At 53.6% G+C, this 19,693-nt stretch overlaps 1 protein-coding gene across 1 annotated transcript in view; it reads left to right on the top strand.

Annotated features, from left to right (window-relative positions):
• Nucleotides 1-12,258, top strand: part of DNAI1 (dynein axonemal intermediate chain 1) — a 296,761-nt gene extending 284,503 nt beyond the window's left edge. The window contains exon 20 of the mRNA XM_045022468.1: nt 11,962-12,258. Within this exon, the coding sequence (XP_044878403.1) occupies nt 11,962-12,066 (105 nt within the window). The 3' untranslated portion in view covers nt 12,067-12,258. The remainder of the gene's footprint in view (nt 1-11,961) is intronic.
• Nucleotides 12,259-19,693: the final 7,435 nt, after the last annotated feature.

Raw genomic sequence — 19,693 nt, 5'->3', positions numbered from 1 at the left:
TCTGCCAGGGAAGGCCTATTATGGTTCACTTTAAGGACATATTCTGCTAGAAGGAGGCTGCTAATGGAAGTGAGAACCATTTTATACAGTGTTAAAGTGATGGTGCTTTGTGACCAGAGTAGCTGAATATTTAATGGTGGTTCCACTCCACTCCCTATTTTCTTGTGAAAACGATCCACATCCAGCCAGCATGTACTACAAGAGCACTTGTCCGGAAAGTAACAGCTGGCGCCGTTCACCTCTGCCCATGTAGACTAGCACATTCTGCTTCATTCTGCCGCTGGAATGAGAACGCACCCTTGCTGGCCCAGTGAGGATTAGATCTGTGAGATTGCTCTGCTGTGGCTTACCCACATTTGCTAATTTCTTTGTGGTTGATCCTCGGACCAAATATGAGCAGGATCTAAGCAGCACTTAATTATTATTTTTTTTACATGACTAACTTGCTCATAAACATCATAGCTCCATTGGGGAAGGAATAGAAGCATCTAATTAAAGAAAAAATGCACAGCGTTTGAATTGCATCAGATCTGACAGCATCTGAGCCACAACCTGCACTGAGATGAATTCTTCCGGATATTTCAAGAAATCCTGTTCTGTAAACCAGAGATAGGAATGTTTGTGTTACCTAAACACACAGGACTTGAATTGCGGAAGTGAAGAAATGTATTATTTCTGTAGAGCTACATTTTCAGAAGTAGCTACATGACTTAGGGAGACAAAGTCCCCTTGGCTTTTGTGATGGGGTTCGACTCACCACCGTGGCGCCGCCTGCTGGCCGTCCTGGGAATTAGCTCTCGTTTCGCCAGAGCACCCTTGTCTAGTGGTGTCTTGCCCATTATCACCCTCGCCTCCATCTCTAGGACTCACGTCGCTCCCCAGAGCGCGGTGTCCTCTTCTGGACAAAGTCCCACTCAGTTCTCTCCCCACTTCCGGGGGACCCGACAGTCCTCAGTCCAGCCACTCGCCTCAGTGGCAAACTGCAGTCCATGCACTGGCCACACCCCTTGGTGGCAGGGTGGGAGGACAAAGGGGGGGCACCTGGGCCCGCCCAGTACTCCAGGTTCCAGCCCAGGGACCCTATAGCTGGCAGCCACGTACTACCCCATCTCCTACTCCACCGTCTGTTTCCCTGGACCACTTCCCCGCAGCCCTAGCACCTTCTCCACCCTTGTATCAGGGCCTCAGTCTGGCAGCCCTCAGGCTGGAGCTCCCTCTTGCTCCCCTGACCATACCCAGTTCTGCTCTGCCTGTGGTGCTGTCTCTCTCAACCCTCCTACAGGGCAGCCAGTCCTCCTCCCTTGGCCTCCAGGGAGAGACGACTCCTGTTCTGCTCAGCAGCCCTTCTTATAGGGGCCATCCTAGCCCTCAGTGGCTGCTTCCCTAAGCCTTCTCCCTATTGACTGGCTCAGTAAGCCCTCTTCTAATTGGCTTGGTTCTTCACAGCCTCCCCAAGGCTGCTTTAACCATTCTGCCTGTGTGGGGCAGCTGCCCCACCACAGCTTTCAAGGGATTGAATTTCCTAATCCCTTAGGCACTATTGAAAATGTTACCCCTAGATTCATAGACTCCAAGGCCAGAAGGGACCACTATGATAATCAAATCTGACCTCCTGCATATAACACAGGCCATAGAACGTTCCCCAAATAATCCCTAGAGTAGAGCTTTTAGAAAAACATCCAATCTTGATTTAAAAATGGCCAGTGATGGAGAATCTACCACGACTCTTGGTAGGTTGTTCCAATGGTTAATTACTCTTTCCATTAAAAATGTACCCCTTATTTCCAATCTGGATTTGTCTAGCCTCAACCTCCAGCCATTGGACCGTGTTATACTTTTCTCTGCTAGATTGAAGAGCCCATTATTAAATATTTGTTCCCCATGTAGGTACTTCTACACTGTAATCATCACCCCTTAAACCTCTCTCTGATAAACTAAATAGACTGAGCTCCTTGAGTCTATCACTCTAAAGGCTTGTCTACACTTACGGCTAAATCAGCACTGCTGCGATCAATGCAGCGGTGTCAATTTAGCGGGTCTGGTGAAGACCCACTAAGTCAATGGAAGAGCAGTCTCCCGTGGACGTCTGTACTCCAGCTCCCCGAGAAGAATAAGGGAATTTGTGGGAGAGCGACACAGTGTAGACACCGCGGTAAGTCAACCTAAGTTACGTAACTTACATACCTGAAGTAGCGTCATTTAGGCTGACTTACAGCGTTAGTGTAGAACAGTCCTTAGGCAGGTTTTCTAATCTTTTAGTCATTCTCGTGGCACTTCTCTGACCCATCTCCAATTCATCAACATCCCTCTTGAATTGTGGGCACCAGACCTGGACCCAGGATTCCAGCAGCAGTCACCCCAGTGCCAACTACAAAGGTAAAATAACCTCTCTGCTCCTACTCAAGATTCCTCCGTTGATGCATCCCAGTATCACATTAGCCCTTTTGGCCACTGCATCACACTGGGAGCTCATGTTCAGCTGATTATCCACTATGACCCCCAAATCTTTTCCAGAGTCCCTGCTTCCCAGGATAGAGTCCCCATGACCTACATTCTTTGTTCCTAGATGTATACATTTGCATGTAGTCATAGGTGGTGGAAAATGAAGGTAGCCCTGATGATCTAGCCTTTGACTTACTTGGTCTAGGCCTGCCCTGCAGCTAGCAGGCCCAAAACCTGAGCTAAGCTAAGAATTGTGCTCCCTGACAGCGGGTGGTGGAAAGCCCTCGAAACAAGAACAATTTGCAAAATGTGTGTACTGCTTATGAAATATAATAACCGCTTGTGTGAAGCAATTCTCTGAAATGAATTCTAGATGTTCCCCCCACCCCCTCCGATTGTGTGGTTGTGCCCTGTAAAGGACAATTGTGTAAGACAATACCCATAAAAGCCCAGGGTATAACCACGGTGGAAAGTACCGAAAAAGACCATAACTCAAATTGCACCCATACTGGGTGGAGGTTGGGAAAGAACGATGGAAAGTACCAAGAGACCCTACCTCTCTAATTCCTAATAAGGTTGCTATTACCTAAGTGTGTGTAACTTAATTCCTAATATGGAGAATCATTACCTAACTGTGTGTAATTTGTTTGCGGTTTTAAGCTTTAAAAGCTGCTGCGTGCTTAACATCAGGGAAGCAGTTCCAATACTGCTACCCCCAACACGTTGGTGTGTTATCAATAAACGGGCCTCAGGCTTGAGTCTCTGAACTAAAAGTGATGCGTGGGTGAATTTTTCCACAACACGTATTAAAAAGCACATTTAGCAAGCGATCCAGATCATTCTCTTTCAGTGCCCTGCCCTCTTCATTATTTACCAATTCCCCCAGTTCTTGTGCCATCTGCAAACTTTATCAGTGATGATTTTAGGTTTTCTTCCAGGTCATTAATAAAAATGTTAAATAGCATAGAGCCAAGAACTGATCCCTGTGGGACTCTGCTAGAAACACTCCCATTTGATGATGATTCCCCATATTGAGACCCCTCAGTTAGCCAGCTTTTAATTCATTTAAAGTGTGTCATGTTAATGTTATATCTTTCTAGTGTTTTAATCAAAATGTCATGTGGTACCAAGTTCAATGCCTTACAAAAGTCCAAGTCTGTTACATCAACACTATTACCTTTTTCAGCCAAACTTGTAATCTCATTTAAAAAAAAAGATATCAAGTTAATGTCTCAGGATCTATTTTCCATAAACACATGTTGATTGACATGAGTTACATTATCCTCCTTTAATTATCAACTGCTCCATTATCTTGCCTGGAATTAGTGTCAGACTGATGTGTCTGTAATTACCTGGGTCACCCAGTTTTCCCTTTTTTAAATATTGGCACCACATTAGCTTTCTTCTAGAACTCCCCCAGTGTTCCAAGACTTATTGAAAATCAACATTAACAGGCCAGCAAGCTCTTAGCCAGCTCTTTTAAACTCTTGGATGCAAGTTATCCAGACCTGCTGATTTAAAAATGCCCCTAGTTCACTTTACAAGTGGATACAAACAAGGAGCCAGATCCTCAAAGATACTTAGGCACCTAAATACTTTTGAGGATCTGGGCCAAGGTCCCTCCCTCGAGCTTATAGTCTTAGGGCCCAAATCTGCCAGGTGCTGAGTGCCCTGAATTTTAGAGAAGTCTCTCAGTGATGGCATCATGCAGGATTGGGTCCTAAATTAAATCAATAATACAATGAAAATACCCCAGAATCTTAGTGTGTAGAAGGAAAAGTGGGAAAGGACATTTTCAAACACAAGGACTGCCCTTCTACTGCATTGCAGCCACTAGTGCTTCATGAAGCCTCAATGAACATTTTTGAGTCCAATTACTTGTTTTTGGCGAATGCATCTTCTAGAATCGTATCCAGTTGGATTTGAAGACTTCAAGAGACAGAGACTCCTCCACTTCCCTTAGGAGTGTGCTCCAATTGTCACCTTCGCTGTTAACAAATTGTGCTTTATTTTCTGTTTGAACTTGTCTGGCTTCAGCATCCAGCCACTGGTTCTTGTTATTCCTTTCTTCACAAGACTGAAGAGCCATTTATGTCCTGACATTTTCTCCTCGTGAAGATACATACACATTGTAATCAAGGCACCTCTCAATCGTCTTTCTGATAAGCTAAACAGATTGAGTTCTCTTGGTCTCTCACTGGAAGGCATTTTCTCCAGCCCTGAAAAAGCTTTTGTGGCTCTTCTCTGCAAATTTCCACCATCCTTTCTGAAATTGCACCAGACCTGGACAAAGTATTGCAGTGGTGCATTGGCCCACGCAGCACAGCACAGGGGTGAATGTCATTTATGGGGGGGCTTTAGAATCTGCTCCCTCTGTGTGTCAATAAGGCATAGGACGCCTTCCCACTTTGAGATGTGCATTCCTGCAGTGCATATCAGAGACTCAGCATTTGTGTGCAATGGAAATAGGGCCAGATCTGTAAAGGTATTTAGGTGCCTAACTCCGATATGCCCCTTAGTAACGAGGGGAAATGCCCATTTGGCTCTTGGGTGGGCAGGGGGAGCGTGATACCGTGCACAGGCCTGGGAACTGGGCCAGCTCGAAGGAATTCTGCAGAAGTAAGACGTCCCTCCTTGGAGTGAAGAACATTCAATTCATTCCCATTCAGCTCAGACCCAGCTCCATCTGTTATCAGGTTAAGCTAGAACACCACGAATTTCACCAGCCAAGCATTCCTTCCCCGAGATGGAGTGTTGCTTTTAACAAACTCTCCTCCTCAGCACCTGTTCCACTTGGTTTGATTTGTTCTGCATGGCACTCGTTGGTTTCATCAGGGCAGAGCCGTCGTCTCACACTGACGTAGCACCGGTTTGCCCAAAGGACCCCAAAGCACCTTGCACCTCCCAGTGCAGCCCCTTTGTACTACTGGAGAGCTGGTAATGGTGATCACCCCAGTGCAAGGGAGATCTTCTGGGAAAGGAGAGTTAGCGTGGAGGCTCCAATTATCATCTTCAGCTCCTGCAGGAGGTGTGGCCAGAGGAAAGGGGTGTGGTTGAATGGCTCTACAGTACTGTGGTTTCAGCCCCTTGGGGCTGTTAGTAGGCAGCATAAATTAGAGCAGTCTGAGGGCTGCTCTAACTTATACTTCCCACAGTGGCAGCAGGATAGGGAGAACAGAGGTGAGCTTTGCACCACCTTGGCACACCCCTCCCCCATAACACCGTGTGCTCCTCCCCTGCAGCCAAGGATCTGATCCTGCATGTGTAGAGCAATCACCTCATCACTGAAATGCAGCCATTTCTGGGGTGGAGGATAGCACTCAGGTTGCAAATCAGTGAGAGAAGGGGACGTTTTTGGCTAAAGACACTGCTACAAATCAAAACCTGCCGTGAGACATGTAGGGTGAAATGTGCAGTTGCTAGAGGTCTTGGCGTGTGTGAGACAATGTCTGTGCAATTGCACGGCTGCAGTTGTGTGCAGTTACCGCATTTGTGTGTGCAGTTTCCTAACGGTCTCTGGAAAGCCCAGACCCAATCTCTCCCCTTCCCAGTAACCACAGTGCACTAAACAGACCAGGTATTCAGACACAAGCAGGGCACTTCTCCCAAGCTGTTATTGTGTGGCTGACATCAGCGAGGCTCATCCTTTGCCCGTCTGCCTGGCGGCTGTGCTCAATCGCTCCGTTCAGGCCCGACTCCGGAGGCTGTAGAAGCTCAGGTCTCTCACTCTGCCCCTGTTGCTAGCCGCATTTCTGATTGACACCGCTCAGGATGTCGCTGCTGCCCCCAGCCTCCCCAGACAGAAAACCTGACCGTTGCCCAGGCTGCACTTCTCCTGGCCAAGGAGCCTTTCCCGAGCTGGCTATGTAACGCCGACACCCCCCGTTTTTCATGGGTGGGATCGAACCCAGGGCCTCTGGAGCTTAGTGCATGGCCTTCTACGGCATGAGCTAAAAGCCAGCTGGCTGTTAGCAGACTCATTAATCTCTCTCTCTCTCTAAGTGGTCTCGGTGCCACTAGATGAGACAGAGCCCCACGCCCAGGAGGTGTGTGGGTTACAGGTATTCTTATCCGGTCTTAGTGCATTGAGTGCTGTGTCCATTGGAAGGAAGCTGAATGCCTTTGCTGTTCATTTCATGGCCCCGTCGGATCTGTTCCGTTCCTTATCCCCGCTCCCCTGAACGTGCTCTCCTGACATCAGCTTCCCTTCTCCCCTTAGCCATGCTGCCCCGCCAGCTGGCCCCCATCTCCCCCGGAACTGGCCGTTCCACGTTACAGAATGAACAGCTGCCATTTATAAACCTCAGCTCGGAAGACCTGTGACACTGCCCCCATGATCTGCCAGCTGTTTGTGCTGTTCACAGAGGAGCAGATTTGGAAGGACAAATAATGGGATGCTCTGACTTGCCCCCCTCCAAAAAGACCCGTTGGACGGTTTCATTCCTTCAGTGTTACTGGAGAGCTGTCACTTCCCTCATGCTGAGTAACCCCCTGCGGTGCCCACCCTCGGGTTTGCTCTGGTGGCTGCAGAGAGCTGTAATGACCAGTCATCAGTTCCCCCGTTTGCATTCTGGAGTGAGGAAGGTGTTGGCCCGGGGCCCTGGCCATGCTGACTGGGCCCTTGCATGGTGAGGAGGTAGGACAGCACGGAGCGGGGATCTTTGCCGTGAGTCTCAGAACACATCACAGTTTCGCCCCATTCTACTCTCAGACTTCAGGCTGTGAAAGATGAACCTCAGCCTTAGCGCTGCTTCAGCAGCACATTCACTTATCGCCTCTGAGCACAATCGGGAAACAGCTACCTTGCCAGCTTGGATCTCGTCTGCTGTTGCTAGGAAAGGTTAATTTCCTTTCTCAGTTTGCCCCAGAGGATGAGGTCCCTTCCTGCGGCTCACATCCAGCACTGCTGAGCTGATTAAAGCGTGGGCATGTGCGTGCATGCCACTGCCATCTAGACGGAATCAGATTAGTTCAGCTATGTGTCATAGGCCCCGTACTGCTATTAACGAAGTGCCGTGTGCCATGACGCTGGGCTATTCCTAGGTAGTTTTTCTAGAGAAGGAGGGAAAGAATCCTTCCCTATTGGAAGATCTCAGAACAGCAGGGCAGGAGTGGTCTTCGTGCCCTACCCCCACGTTTGGGGAACAGCTGGTGGACACTATGGCAAATGAGCTCTGACTTTTCCATGAATGCATTCCCTGGCCATACTACCCCCCCACACACACACACACCGCCACTAGCTAACACCCCGGAGGCAGTCATGGGAGCCAGAGGGAGGGAAGTCCCTGGTACTTTGCCGACGTTTGCTGTAGAATCATTCTTGGAGCTGGGACTTGCTGCACTTAATAAACAGGCCATCAAGCCCTTCTTGGCAAAGGTATCTCATTATGGCTGCTGCCATCATAAGCTAACTTCCACCGATCGCTGTAATGTCCAGGCACCCGGTACAGGTGATGGTAAGCTTCACTGTGGGCCTACCTAGGCCTGGGTTCACTGTTCCATCTTCAGAGTGGGGACTGTAGTCGCAGGGCCTGATTCACCACGGCAGTCCCTCATCTCCATCCTGGTCTATCGCTGTTGGAATCAGTGGGGTTATGGAAACACACAGCTGCAGTAACACAATGGTGATCAGGCCTGGAATTTTGTGGATACGGCTGTCACCTCTACTGAGCTACAGCAGGTGCAAACAGATGCCTCTTACCTTGCGGTCTAATGGATCTCCTGAGGCTAACGGTTCATGTGACCTGTGGGCTGGTGCACCAGCCAGCATGTCCTGGAAGCGGAATTTCAGTTTCCGTCTCTACACTACAGTGTCAACTCAACCTGAATCTTCACACACTCTATAGTTCCTTCCTGAAACCAAGGACCTGCTGCCTGGCCTTTCTCAGTTGAGGTTTGCACCCCTATTCCCTGCTGGTGTGTCCTATCCAACCCTCCACCTAGCCCTGACTTCATGTCTCTCACTGGGTAGGCTCCTTCTTACAGGAAAATCTGCCTCTGAGCTGTCATGTGATCCTTAGTCACCTGACACAGGTGGTCAGCCAGAGCCTTGAAACAGGGTACTGGGTGGCATGCATATGACCTAGGACCAAGACCTTGTACAGTTCGATAGCTGGGTTCTCTTCCCCAAGCTGAGCTTGTCCTCAGCTCCATCGAGCTTTGTTCTGGGTACCAGCAGCTGCATTGTTCCTGTGTGATCAGTGTTCTGGGGCCGATGGAGAGAGTGAGATGGCCTAACATGTAACTGGGCCCTAGCTTACTAAGAGCTTTTAAGATGAGGACCAGGACCATGAACTGTATCTGGCATGGAATGGGGAGCCGGTGTGGGGAATGGTGTACAGCTTTCACACCGACCGTTCTGCTTGACCGGGTTGTTCTTGACCAGCTGCATTTTCTCTGTCTGCCACCATTAGCCCTAAGTAGAAGGCACAACGTTACTCCAGATTTGCAGTAATAAGGGTGTAATCTTTATGGGTAGGAAAGAGGGGGCAGGGATCTTGGCAGCTGCAGGTGGAAAAAGGTATTTCTGGCTACTGCAGTAGCGTGGGTAGCCAGGTGTAGCTCAGAGACCAGTGTGACTCTGACCATCAGTGCATGGATGTCACCAAAACACGGAGCCATCCTGGATTCTGCAACCTCTTCATCTCAGTCCTACAACTCGTGCTGAGTTTGAGCCAGCTGCTGGTAACGCAGCTGCTTACTTCTGCACAGTGAGCTAGCCGGGCAAAGGTGATCCCTGTCTCCGATGAGAACGATATGGTTATCTGCATCGTGTTAGTAGATGGCTGGCTGCTGAGATGGAAACATCTCAGTGACTCCTAATGGTATAGACCAGGGGTCGGCAACCTTTCGGAAGTGCTGTGCCGAGTCTTCATTTATTCACTCTCATTTAAGGGTTCGCGTGCCAGTCATACATTTTAACATTCTTAGAAGGTCTCTTTCTATAAGTCTATAATATGTAACTAAACTATTGTTGTATGTAAAGTAAATAAGGTTTTTTAAATGTTTAAGAAGCTTCATTTAAAATTAAATTAAAATGCAGAGCCCCCCCCGGACCGGTGGCCAGGACCCGGGCAGTGTGAGTGCCACTGAAAATCAGCTCGCATGCCGCCTTCGGCACATGTGCCATAGGTTGCCTACCCCAGTATAGACCATTCCTTAGCCATACTGCGTCTGACCACACCAATGTAAATAATGTGAGCAACCTGGATGGGAGGCTGTGATGGTGTTTCCCCTGCACTCTGTATGTGGGTTATTCTCCTTTCAGTACATATCACCACTGACACTTAATCCTGAGGCAGCATGCAGGAGTCTTTGGAGTCTAATCTAGCAGTAACTACAGAAAATCCCATCAATACAAACAAAATCTGCACTCTGGGGAATTTATTTATTCTTCACACACACAAAAAGAGATAGTGGAGTTTGACATTTAGCACTGAGCCGTCTCTCCTCCTCTGCCACCCTCCCTCTCCCAATGTTTATCTTTTTGTCAAAACCGGGGAAGTGATAGAGGCATCTGCTCGTTTGCTAAAATTACCTCCCAGGCGCCCGTTAAATTGCTGTTCCAGGGAATTACTCCTGACAGTGTGTAATCCATGCCATCGAGTAAATTCGCTCCGTGAGTCAGCTGGAATCGGTGACGTCCAATTGGGCGGGAGGATTAGGGAAGAGGACTGCGCTAGGCTCATCACGTGTCGTTTCCCCGGATCAGCCAGGCCCTCGTCAGTGTATGACGTGCAGGCAAATAGAGCCCTTTCTAAAATGTAAGTGCTCCCTTTTCTCCCCACTGACGTTACTTTTCTTGAACTGGCAAATGGCCCTGTCTGAGCATTTTATTTTTAACAGGAGAGGAGAGCTGGCAGCTGGCTCCTTCTCCTTCCTAATTGCCGCTGTGTCTAGAATCGAGAAGATTGTGACAGCTCCAGCACGTGGTACGGGTGGCGCCTTCTTTTCTTAGGCTCCATTAGGCAGAGCACATGCTACCACCACTGTCCTTGGAACTGTGCATGGGAGAAAGCACCTGGGTATTGCTTATTCCTGCTGGGCCAGCAGTGAGCTAACTAGTGAAATGAACCGTCACTGCTGAGCTAGGCGGTCCAAAGTGGCCAGCCCCAGTGTAAAGCCAAGTTCTGTTGTGCAGCTCCAGCCCCCGCATGCTGCAAGCCCGGTCGATCTCTTATGCTAAGCCATGTTCGGGTGTATTGGTTGGTAGCTGGAAGGGAACCCGCAAGGAAATCCCAATCACAGGACGTTGCTTTGGTGCATGAGCCACAGACAACACCCCGGCGGCGTGGGGCTCAGGGGCGCTGTGTGGGGGACGTAGCGGCTTTCAGATGAGCTGACGTCCCAACAGGTAAAGATTCCATGGCGCCTCCTGCAAGAGAATTGTTATTAATAATGTTTAACATCCAGAAGTTGGCCTGGCACGTTCCACATACACAGACTCTGCCTTGCAGAGATTCAAATATAGATTTTAGAGCTGACACCATTAGTCAGGGCAATATACAGACGCTGGGGAGGAGGAGGGTTAAGACAAGAGGCTAATAATAAGCTCACCTGGTCACTCAGTTTTGACAAGGGACGTGCGTTTCAGTCTAACGGTCTGTAGTGAGTGTGTGTGATCACTCGTGGCTCGTCGGCCCCATGGCAACAGCGCGCCGGAGGGTTTTCACTGAGGAAGGGGATTGGGAAGGTTATTTCTTACCTACACTAGTGTGGTGCAGCAGGAGGCACCGAGGCGGGAATGGGCGAAGGAGACAAGGGGTCTGTGTGGCTGCAAAACGTTAGCCGTGGTGCCGGGACCAGATCCCAGTCCGGGTGCCCACACTCTGTTGAACAACGCCCTCTTCCCCCACCTGGCCCCCACCTTCCCCCGTTTCCAGTTTGAGACGCTATTTTTTGCACTTCCTTCCCTAAACTGTCGTGCGGCGCTGGGGTGAGCTGCACGTCCCAGCTGGGGAAGCGAGTCCCCGGGCGTAGCTTTGGCAGGCGGCTTGGAGCCGTTGGGGTGGAATGTGCCAGAGGAATAGCTGACCATTGCCCGGTTCTGTCTGCTGGCCGCACTGGACGGAGAGCCTCAGGGAGCGGTGCTGTGCAGACAGCATTTGTCGCCCACGTGCGGGGAGCCCAGCAGCGCCCAGGCTCACCGTGGGCAACTACGGAGATGGATTTGGTGGCAGGGCCCCTGGAAAGGCAGGTTGGGGCCAGTGGACTTACTCCCCGCGCACTAGCTAAGCAGTGGTGAGGGTACGATAACCCTACTGCACAGCCTGATTCAGCCCCCACGTTAGCCCTGCAGGGTCCCACCCACCCAAAGCCTGGCTGTTTGGGCTTGATGTGGGGGATGTTGGAGGGGGGCTGCCCCCCCAATCAGCCTCAATAGACTTCCCACTGTCGCATTCTCTGGGATCAAGTTCCTGGCTCAGCTCCCTCCCTGGCCCTGGTGGCCAGCCCCACTGCTCGGCGTGAGTCGGTGGGGTCCCTTCCGCTAACAACTGGGACTTGCTGTTTTCTCTCTAGGAAAAGAAAGGCCAAGAGATTCAGAAGGGCCCTGAGGTGGAGATCACCAAGCTGGACAAGCTGCTAAACCTGGTGAGGGAACCGTCGAACAAGCCCGAGAAGTGAGAGAGAGGAAGGAAGCCCAGCCCGCTCCCAGCTGCACAGTGCCTCCTCTCCGTCCACGTGCCAGGAAGCGCCAGGCTCTGCAAACAGGCTCTCCTTTGACGGGCTCCTGTTTGCCATGCAGGTAGCATCCCTCTGAGCCTCCCGTCTCGTACGCAGCAGGAACACTGGCTTCCGCTTCCAAATAAACGCATTGAAAGGACGTTAGTTTGCAGAACTGTCACTCGGGCTGTGCTGGCTTCGTGCCACCTGCAGGCTGGGCGGGGGAGATGGCCACCCTCTGAGACCGTGGCATATCACACAGCCAAGGCCCCATCCTGCAGTCCTTAGGCAAGGTTCCCCAGGACTCCACTAAGAGCTGTGTCTGCTTCGGGACTGCAGGATCAAGCCCCAACCTGAGTGCTGTGCCACCATCTCACACCTGTGTCCTGGTGGGCTGCTGCCCCCCACTGGAGTCAGCGTTCCCGGATCGGGTGTGGGGTACCAGAACAAAGGGGTCGGCATTGTCCAGCCGCTCCTCCCTTCTCCACCCCCTGTCCTGCACGCGCTTTCCTCACTGGCAGACACGCCACCATCTTCCGTGTGTGCTGGCACAGACCTGGTGGGTGATGCCATCTGTGTCCAGTCAGGGAAGTGGTGCAGGGAGCAAGGGCCACCTGCCGTTCCTTCCATCCATGCCTGATTCCGCGTGGCTTTTGCAATCCTCCGCCTCACGCGCTAAAGAGGAAGCTGCTCTGTAGTTGCTCGGGGGGGGGGGAAGGAGGGTTGTACCCTCTGGGTGTCCGGTGACAGGTTGGCGCTGGCTGGGAGGTGGTGGCTCCCCAGCCTCCAGCATATAACTCTCAGCCGGCAAGGTGAAGGGCTTGGAATTCATGGGGAGGGAGGTGCTGGCTGCACAAGCTAGGGAGTACCTCAGCCCTGGTGTTCATGGAGAGAAAGGGGGCTGCCTCGCTGTGTGGCTGAGAAAGTGATGGACGTGACGAGCTTGCTCTTCGACGTGGAGAGGAGGCTGGCTATGCAGCCTCAGGGCATCACAGCCTTTGCTGGTGGAAGAAAGGGGAGTAGTAGTACCCTAGAGGTGTATCCACACTGGGAAACACCCCCATTGTCCTCCGTCATCTCACAAGACAGCGGTAAAAAGCTTCTGCTCCCTTTCTCCACTAAGAGCTTCCACGAGTGGAGAATGAACGTACCCAGAGCAGATGTGTCCCCAGGGGCTGGGGAAAGAAGGAACAAATCCCAAGATGCTGGTGTAACCCACACACCTTCTGGGCGTGGTGCTCTGTCCCATCTAGTGGCATCGAGACCACTTAGAGATTAAAGAGTCTGCTCTACAGCCTTAGGTAAGAGCCAGTTGGCTTTTAGCTCATGCAGTAGAGGCTCTTGCACTAAACTCCAGAGGTCCCAGGTTCGAGCCCACCCGCCAACAACCAGGGTCTGTTGGTGTTACACCTGGACATGTGCCCTCATGGAGTAATGTCGTGTGGCGAGGCTGGGGGGTGTCTGTGGAACCAACAAAGAGCTGTGCTTCACTAAGTGCTGGTCTCTTCCTGGAAAGGGGAAGAGACCCGGGCTTGGAGCCCACCTCTTTCCTTAGCATCCTGCTACGAACTGGGGGAGAGAGGGAGCAGAGAGGGAGAGGAGCAGACATGGCCTCCGATGTGGCTGGTATGATCCTGGCCCAGCACCAGCTCAATAAAGAAGGGCCATAGAAATGATTCGAGGGTTGGAAGACATTCCGCACGGTGAGAGACTTAAAGAGCTCAAGCTGTATAGCGCAAAAGGAAGATCAAGGGGGACTTGCTTGAGATGTCCGAGTACCTTTATGGGGAGAAAATCCCAAGCACCAAAGCGCTTTTGAATCTAGCGCCAAAAGGCAGAACCAGAACCAACGGCTCAGAGTTAAAGCCAGAGAAATCCAAATGAGAAATAAGGCAAAGATTTTTAACAAGCGTGGGCGGTTGGACATTGGAAAAAGCTCCCAAGAGCAGTGGTGGATTCTCCATAAAAACATAAGAACGGCCGTACCGGGTCAGACCAAAGGTCCATCCAGGCCAGTATCTGTCCACCGACAGTGGCCAATGCCAGGTGCCCCAGAGGGAGTGACCCTAACAGGCAATGATCAAGCGATCTCTCTCCTGCCATCCATCTCCACCCTCTGACAATCAGAGCCTAGGGACACCATTCCTTACCCATCCTGGCTAATAGCCATTAATGGACTTAACCACCATGAATTTATCCAGTTCCCTTTTAAATGCAGTTATAGTCCTGGCCTTCACAACCTCCTCAGTAAGGAGTTCCACAGGTTGACTGGGCGCTGCGTGAAGAAGAACTTCCTTTTATTTGTTTTAAACCTGCTGCCTATTAATTTCATTTGGTGACCCCTAGTTCTTGTATTATCTCTTCAAGTCTTTAAATCCAGCCTGGCCGCCTCTCTGGAGGATGCGTTAGCCAAACACAAGTTATTGGGCTCAAGGCAGCCAGCCAGACTAGATGATCGAATGGCTCTTTTAGCCTTAAAATCCCGACTCGAAATCTGACCATCAGTAGCTGACTGTAGCAAGGGTTGGTGCAGTCTTGGCCCAGACCCTACTCAGGTAGGTGCTTTGCTTTATTTCTTGGCTTGTGCCGGTTTCTCCTCTCTCTAGCTGAAATAAAATGTCTGGAGTAAATGCAGCGAGACGTCAGCTGGGATTGTTAGCACTCAAGTGCCCATCCCGGGAGGCAAGTCGGGGGCTCTGTGCTGTGAGGAGAAAGAGCAAAGAGATGGGGACTTAGGCCCAGGCCTTCCCATTGTGGTTTGCAGTGTTCTGGTAGCTGTGTTGGTTCCAGGACAGGAGAGAGACAAGGGAGGTGAGGTCATTTGTTTTATTGGACCAACGTCTGTTGGTGGAAGGGACAAGCTTTGGCACACCTCAGTGCTGTGTAGCTTGGAAGCTTGTGCCTCCCACCAGCAGACGTTGATCCAATAAAAGATATCACCTCCCCTACCTTGTCTTTCTCAGCTCTTCAAAGCTGAGCTGAGGTATTTAGGCTCCCAACTGCCAGTGAAGTCAAGGGGAGTTAGGAACCTAAATACCTTTGCAGGGCTGCTGGAACATGGGGGGCCAAGGGGCCTGGCCCGTCCTCTTCTTGCCTGGCTCCCAGCCCCTCCTCTTCCCCCGAGGCCTTGGGGAGAAGAGGAAGGGCAGGGGTGGGGCCACGGAGGGGGTGGGGCTTCATGCCCCTCTCCTCCCCCCCTTTAGGAAGACTCCGTGGCCCCTGACCAGGCCGCAGTGAGGAGCTGAGCATCGTAGTCACAGATGACAGAGAGGTTCCGCTTGGGACAGAGGCTCCGGGGGCCGACAGCGCGGCTGGTACAGTTACACACACAAAGGGACAGAGTCACGTTTGACGCTCATGAAACGCCACTGACTCGAGAACTACCCCAGCGATGGATTTGGCCCAGTTCATCCAAAAGGCTGTTGGGACCATAGCGTGTCCCCAGGGCTGGGAGAGGGGAGAGCCGGCAGCACCCTGCTTTGTCGCCAATTCCCCGCCGCCAGCACGGCTGCAGCGAGCCGCAGGGGTGGCTTAGGCCAGGGACACAGGCTCACTCTGACTCCACTGGCGTGGCGCGTGGAAACGGCAGCTAGCTGCCAGGCTGCTTCTGCTGCAAAGTTCAGCTCAGGACCCAAGATCTAGGGGCGATTCAGGCCCATCTCTGAGCCTGGGTTTCACATACTAATTGTCTCCTGCGGTTCGCAGCCCCTGGCTAGAGAGGGAGGCACCCCTCAAACAGGCCTTTCTCGTGTCACTCCACCCACCGGCGCTGATTCACTCAGGGCTTTATTTAGCCCAGCTTAATAGTATGTCTCTGAGAGGTCTGAGTAATGCATGACCTTGTCGTTGCTGCACGTTTCAGGGCATCACCAAAGCACAGCAGGCGGCTCCGCTCAGCCCTTTGGAGAACTCGGCCCGAAACAAATGCCTTGTAAAGCCTGCCACCGGGCCAGTCTTTCAACCATCAGTCTAGAGGAGCAGCTTCATCCCCGGCGATGGAGGGTCCCTTCTGTTTAAGGAGGGGTTTCAAAGGCACACACTGGAATTAGACGCCCACTGGCTTTCCGTAGGAGTGAGGGGCCTAGAGCTGCCTCTTAGCCTATGGACAATCACCCCCTTAACCAGGTCTTCTTCCCTCATCGTACAGTCCAGAATTGCCCCATGGCTTTGGCCCAACAGCGCCCGTGTCCCTCAGCGCCCATCCTCTGCTAGCTGGCCTCTGGCTTCCTGCTAAGTCTCCACTCTGGAGGGCTCCAGTACTTCATCGCGGCAGGCGCCTTCTGCCAATGTTCCTGGTTCTTTCCCACGGGTGCCCTGAAAAGACAGGGCCTGTGTCACTGAGCAGTGAGACGTTCTGCCTGTATTTAATCACTGCACCTCCAGTCTCCCCTCCATCCTCTGTGCTCTAGCAGTGCCCCACTGCAAACAGGGCAGCACCCAGAGCCACGGAGTGGGTGGCTTTCCTGGCACTGGCCAAACTACGGCTGGGCTGGGCTGGGCACGCCAGCTGTACTGGGCATCAAACAGCAGGCAAATAGAAACATGGAATCATAGGACTGGAAGGGACCACAAGAGGTCATCTAGTCCAGTCCCCTGCACGCATGGCAGGACTAAGTATTATCTAGACCAGGGGTGGGGAAAATACAGCCCGTGGGCCAGATACAGCCCATGTAACATTTCTATCTGCCCCACGAGGTTCTTTGGCTGCCCCCTTGCAATCTCTGGGCTGCTAAAAGTCCCGTGGCGCAGCGGGGCGCTCAGGACAATGGGAGCTGTGGGGGGTGGTGTTTAAGGGTGTGGGCAGTGCACGGGGACCTGCTGCCCCCTTCTCCCAAGGGGCATGCAGAGACGTGCCACGGTGCCAGCAGCCAGCCACTTCCAGGAGTGACGTGGGGCCACAGCATGCAGGTAGCCTGCCTGAGCCCTGCTGCGCCGCCAGCCAGGAGCCGCCCGTGGTAAGTGCCTCCTGGCCAGATCATGCACCTCACACCCCCTCCTGCACCCCAACCCCCTGACCCAGGTCAGAACCCCCTCCTGCACCCAAACTCCCTCCCAGAGCCCGCATCCCCTCCTGCACCCCAACCCCTGCCCCAGCCCGGAGCCTCCTCCTGCACCCAAACTCCCTCCCAGAGCCCGCATCCCCTCTCCTGCACCCCAACCCCCTGCCCCAGCCTGGAGCCTCCTCCTGCACCCAAACTCCCTCCCAGAGCCCGCATCCCCTCCTGCACCCCAACCCCCTGCCCCAGCCCGGAGCCTCCTCCTGTACCCAAACTCCCTCCCAGAGCCCGCATCCCCCTCCTGCACCCCAATCCCCTGCCCCAGCCTGGAGCCTTCTCCTGCACCCAAACTCCCTCCCAGAGCCCGCATCCCCTCCTGCACCCCAACCCCCTGCCCCAGCCCGGAGCCTCCTCCTGCACCAAACACCCTCCCAGAGCCCGCATCCCCTCCTGCACCCCAACCCCCTGCCCCAGCCCGGAGCCTCCTCCTGCACCAAACACCCTCCCAGAGCCCGCATCCTCTCCTGCACCCCAACCCCCTGCCCCAGCTCAGAGCCTCCTCCTGCACCAAACTCCCTCCCAGAGCCCGCATCCCCTCCTGCACCCCAATCCCCTGCCCCAGCCCGGAGCCTCCTCCTGCACCCAAACTCCCTCCCAGAGCCCGCATCCCCCTCCTGCACCCCAATCCCCTGCCCCAGCCTGCAGCCTCCTCCTGCACCAAACTCCCTCCCAGAGCCCGCATCCCCTCTCCTGAACCCAATCCCCCTGCCCCTGCTCAGAGCCTCCTCCTGCACCAAACTCCCTCCCAGAGCCCGCATCCCCTCCTGCACCCCTATCCCCTGCCCCAGCCCGGAGCCTCCTCCTGCACCAAACTCCCTCCCAGCCCCCGCTCCCCCTCCTGCACCCCAACCCCCTGCCCCAGCCCGGAGCCGCCTCCTGCACCAAACTCCCTCCCAGAGCCCGCATCCCCTCCTGCACCCCAACCCCCTGCCCCAGCCCGGAGCCTCCTCCTGCACCAAACACCCTCCCAGAGCCCGCATCCCCTCCTGCACCCCAACCCCCTGCCCCAGCCTGGAGCCTCCTCCTGCACCAATCTCCCTCCCAGAGCCCGCATCCCCTCCTGCACCCCAACCCCCTGCCCCAGCCCGGAGCCTCGTCCTGCACCAAACACCCTCCCAGCCCCCGCTCCCCCTCCTGCACCCCAACCCCCTGCCCCAGCCCGGAGCCTCCTCCTGCTCCAAACTCCCGCCCAGCCCCCGCATCCCCTCCTGCACCCCAACCCCCTGCCCCAGCCCGGAGCCGCCTCCTGCACCAAACTCCCTCCCAGAGCCCGCATCCCCTCTCCTGCACCCCAACCCCCTGCCCCAGCCTGGAGCCTCCTCCTGCTCCCAAACTCCCTCCCAGAGCCCGCATCCCCTCTCCTGCACCCCAAGCCCCTGCCCCAGCCCGGAGCCGCCTCCTGCACCAAACACCCTCCCAGAGCCCGCATCCCCTCCTGCACCCCAACCCCGTGCCCCAGCCCGGAGCCGCTTCCTGCACCAAACACCCTCCCAGAGCCCGCATCCCCTCTCCTGCACCCCAACCCCCTGCCCCAGCCCGGAGCCTCCTCCTGCACCAAACTCCCTCCCAGCCCCCGCATCCCCTCTCCTGCACCCCAATCCCCTGCCCCAGCCCGGAGCCTCCTCCTGCTCCAAACTCCCTCCCAGAGCCCGCATCCTCTCCTGCACCCCAACCCCCTGCCCCAGCCCGGAGCCTCCTCCTGCACCAAACTCCCTCCCAGAGCCCGCATCCTCTCCTGCACCCCAACCCCCTGCCCCAGCCCGGAGCCTCCTCCTGCACCAAACTCCCTCCCAGCCCCCACATCCCCTCCATTAATATAGTAGAAATGTGCGGCCCGTGACGACTCACCAAATTTGTGGAGTGGCCCCCCCCTGTGAAAATTATTGCCCAGCTCTGATCTAGACCATCCCTGACAGGTGTTTGTCTAACCTGCTCTTAAAAATCAACAATAACAGAGATTGCACAACATCCCTGGGCAATTTATTCCAGTGCTTAACCACCCTGACAGGTAGGAAGTTTTTCCTAATGTCCAAACTAAACCTCCCTTGCTGCAATTTAAGCCCATTGCTTCTTGTCCCCAGAGGTTAATGAGAACAATTTACTCCCTCTCCTTGTAACAACCCTTTATGTAGTTGAAAACTGGTATCATGGCCCCTCTCAGGGCTTGGCTACACTCGGAACTCCAAAGCGCTCCCACGACAGTGCTTTGAAGTGCGAGTGTGGTCGCGGCGCCAGCGCTGGGAGAGAGCTCTCCCAGCGCTGCAGGTCCTCCACCTCCCCGTGGGGATTAGCTCCCAGCGCTGGGGCAGTGTTTACACTGGCGCTTTGCAGCGCTGTATCTTGCTGCGCTCAGGGGGGTGTTTTTTCACACCCCTGAGCGAGAAAGTTGCAGCGCTGTAAAGCGCCAGTGTAGCCAAGGCCTCTGTCTTCTCTTCTCCAGACTAAACAAACCCAGTGTTTTCAATGTTCCCGCCTAGCTCATGTTTTCTAGACCTTTCATCATTTTTGTTGCTCTTCTCTGAACTTTCTCC

Source organism: Mauremys mutica, chromosome 6 (assembly GCF_020497125.1).
Source record: "Mauremys mutica isolate MM-2020 ecotype Southern chromosome 6, ASM2049712v1, whole genome shotgun sequence".
NCBI lineage: Eukaryota > Metazoa > Chordata > Testudines > Geoemydidae > Mauremys > Mauremys mutica.
Note: the sequence above shows the minus strand (reverse complement) of the source record. Positions and strands in the feature narration are given on the sequence as shown.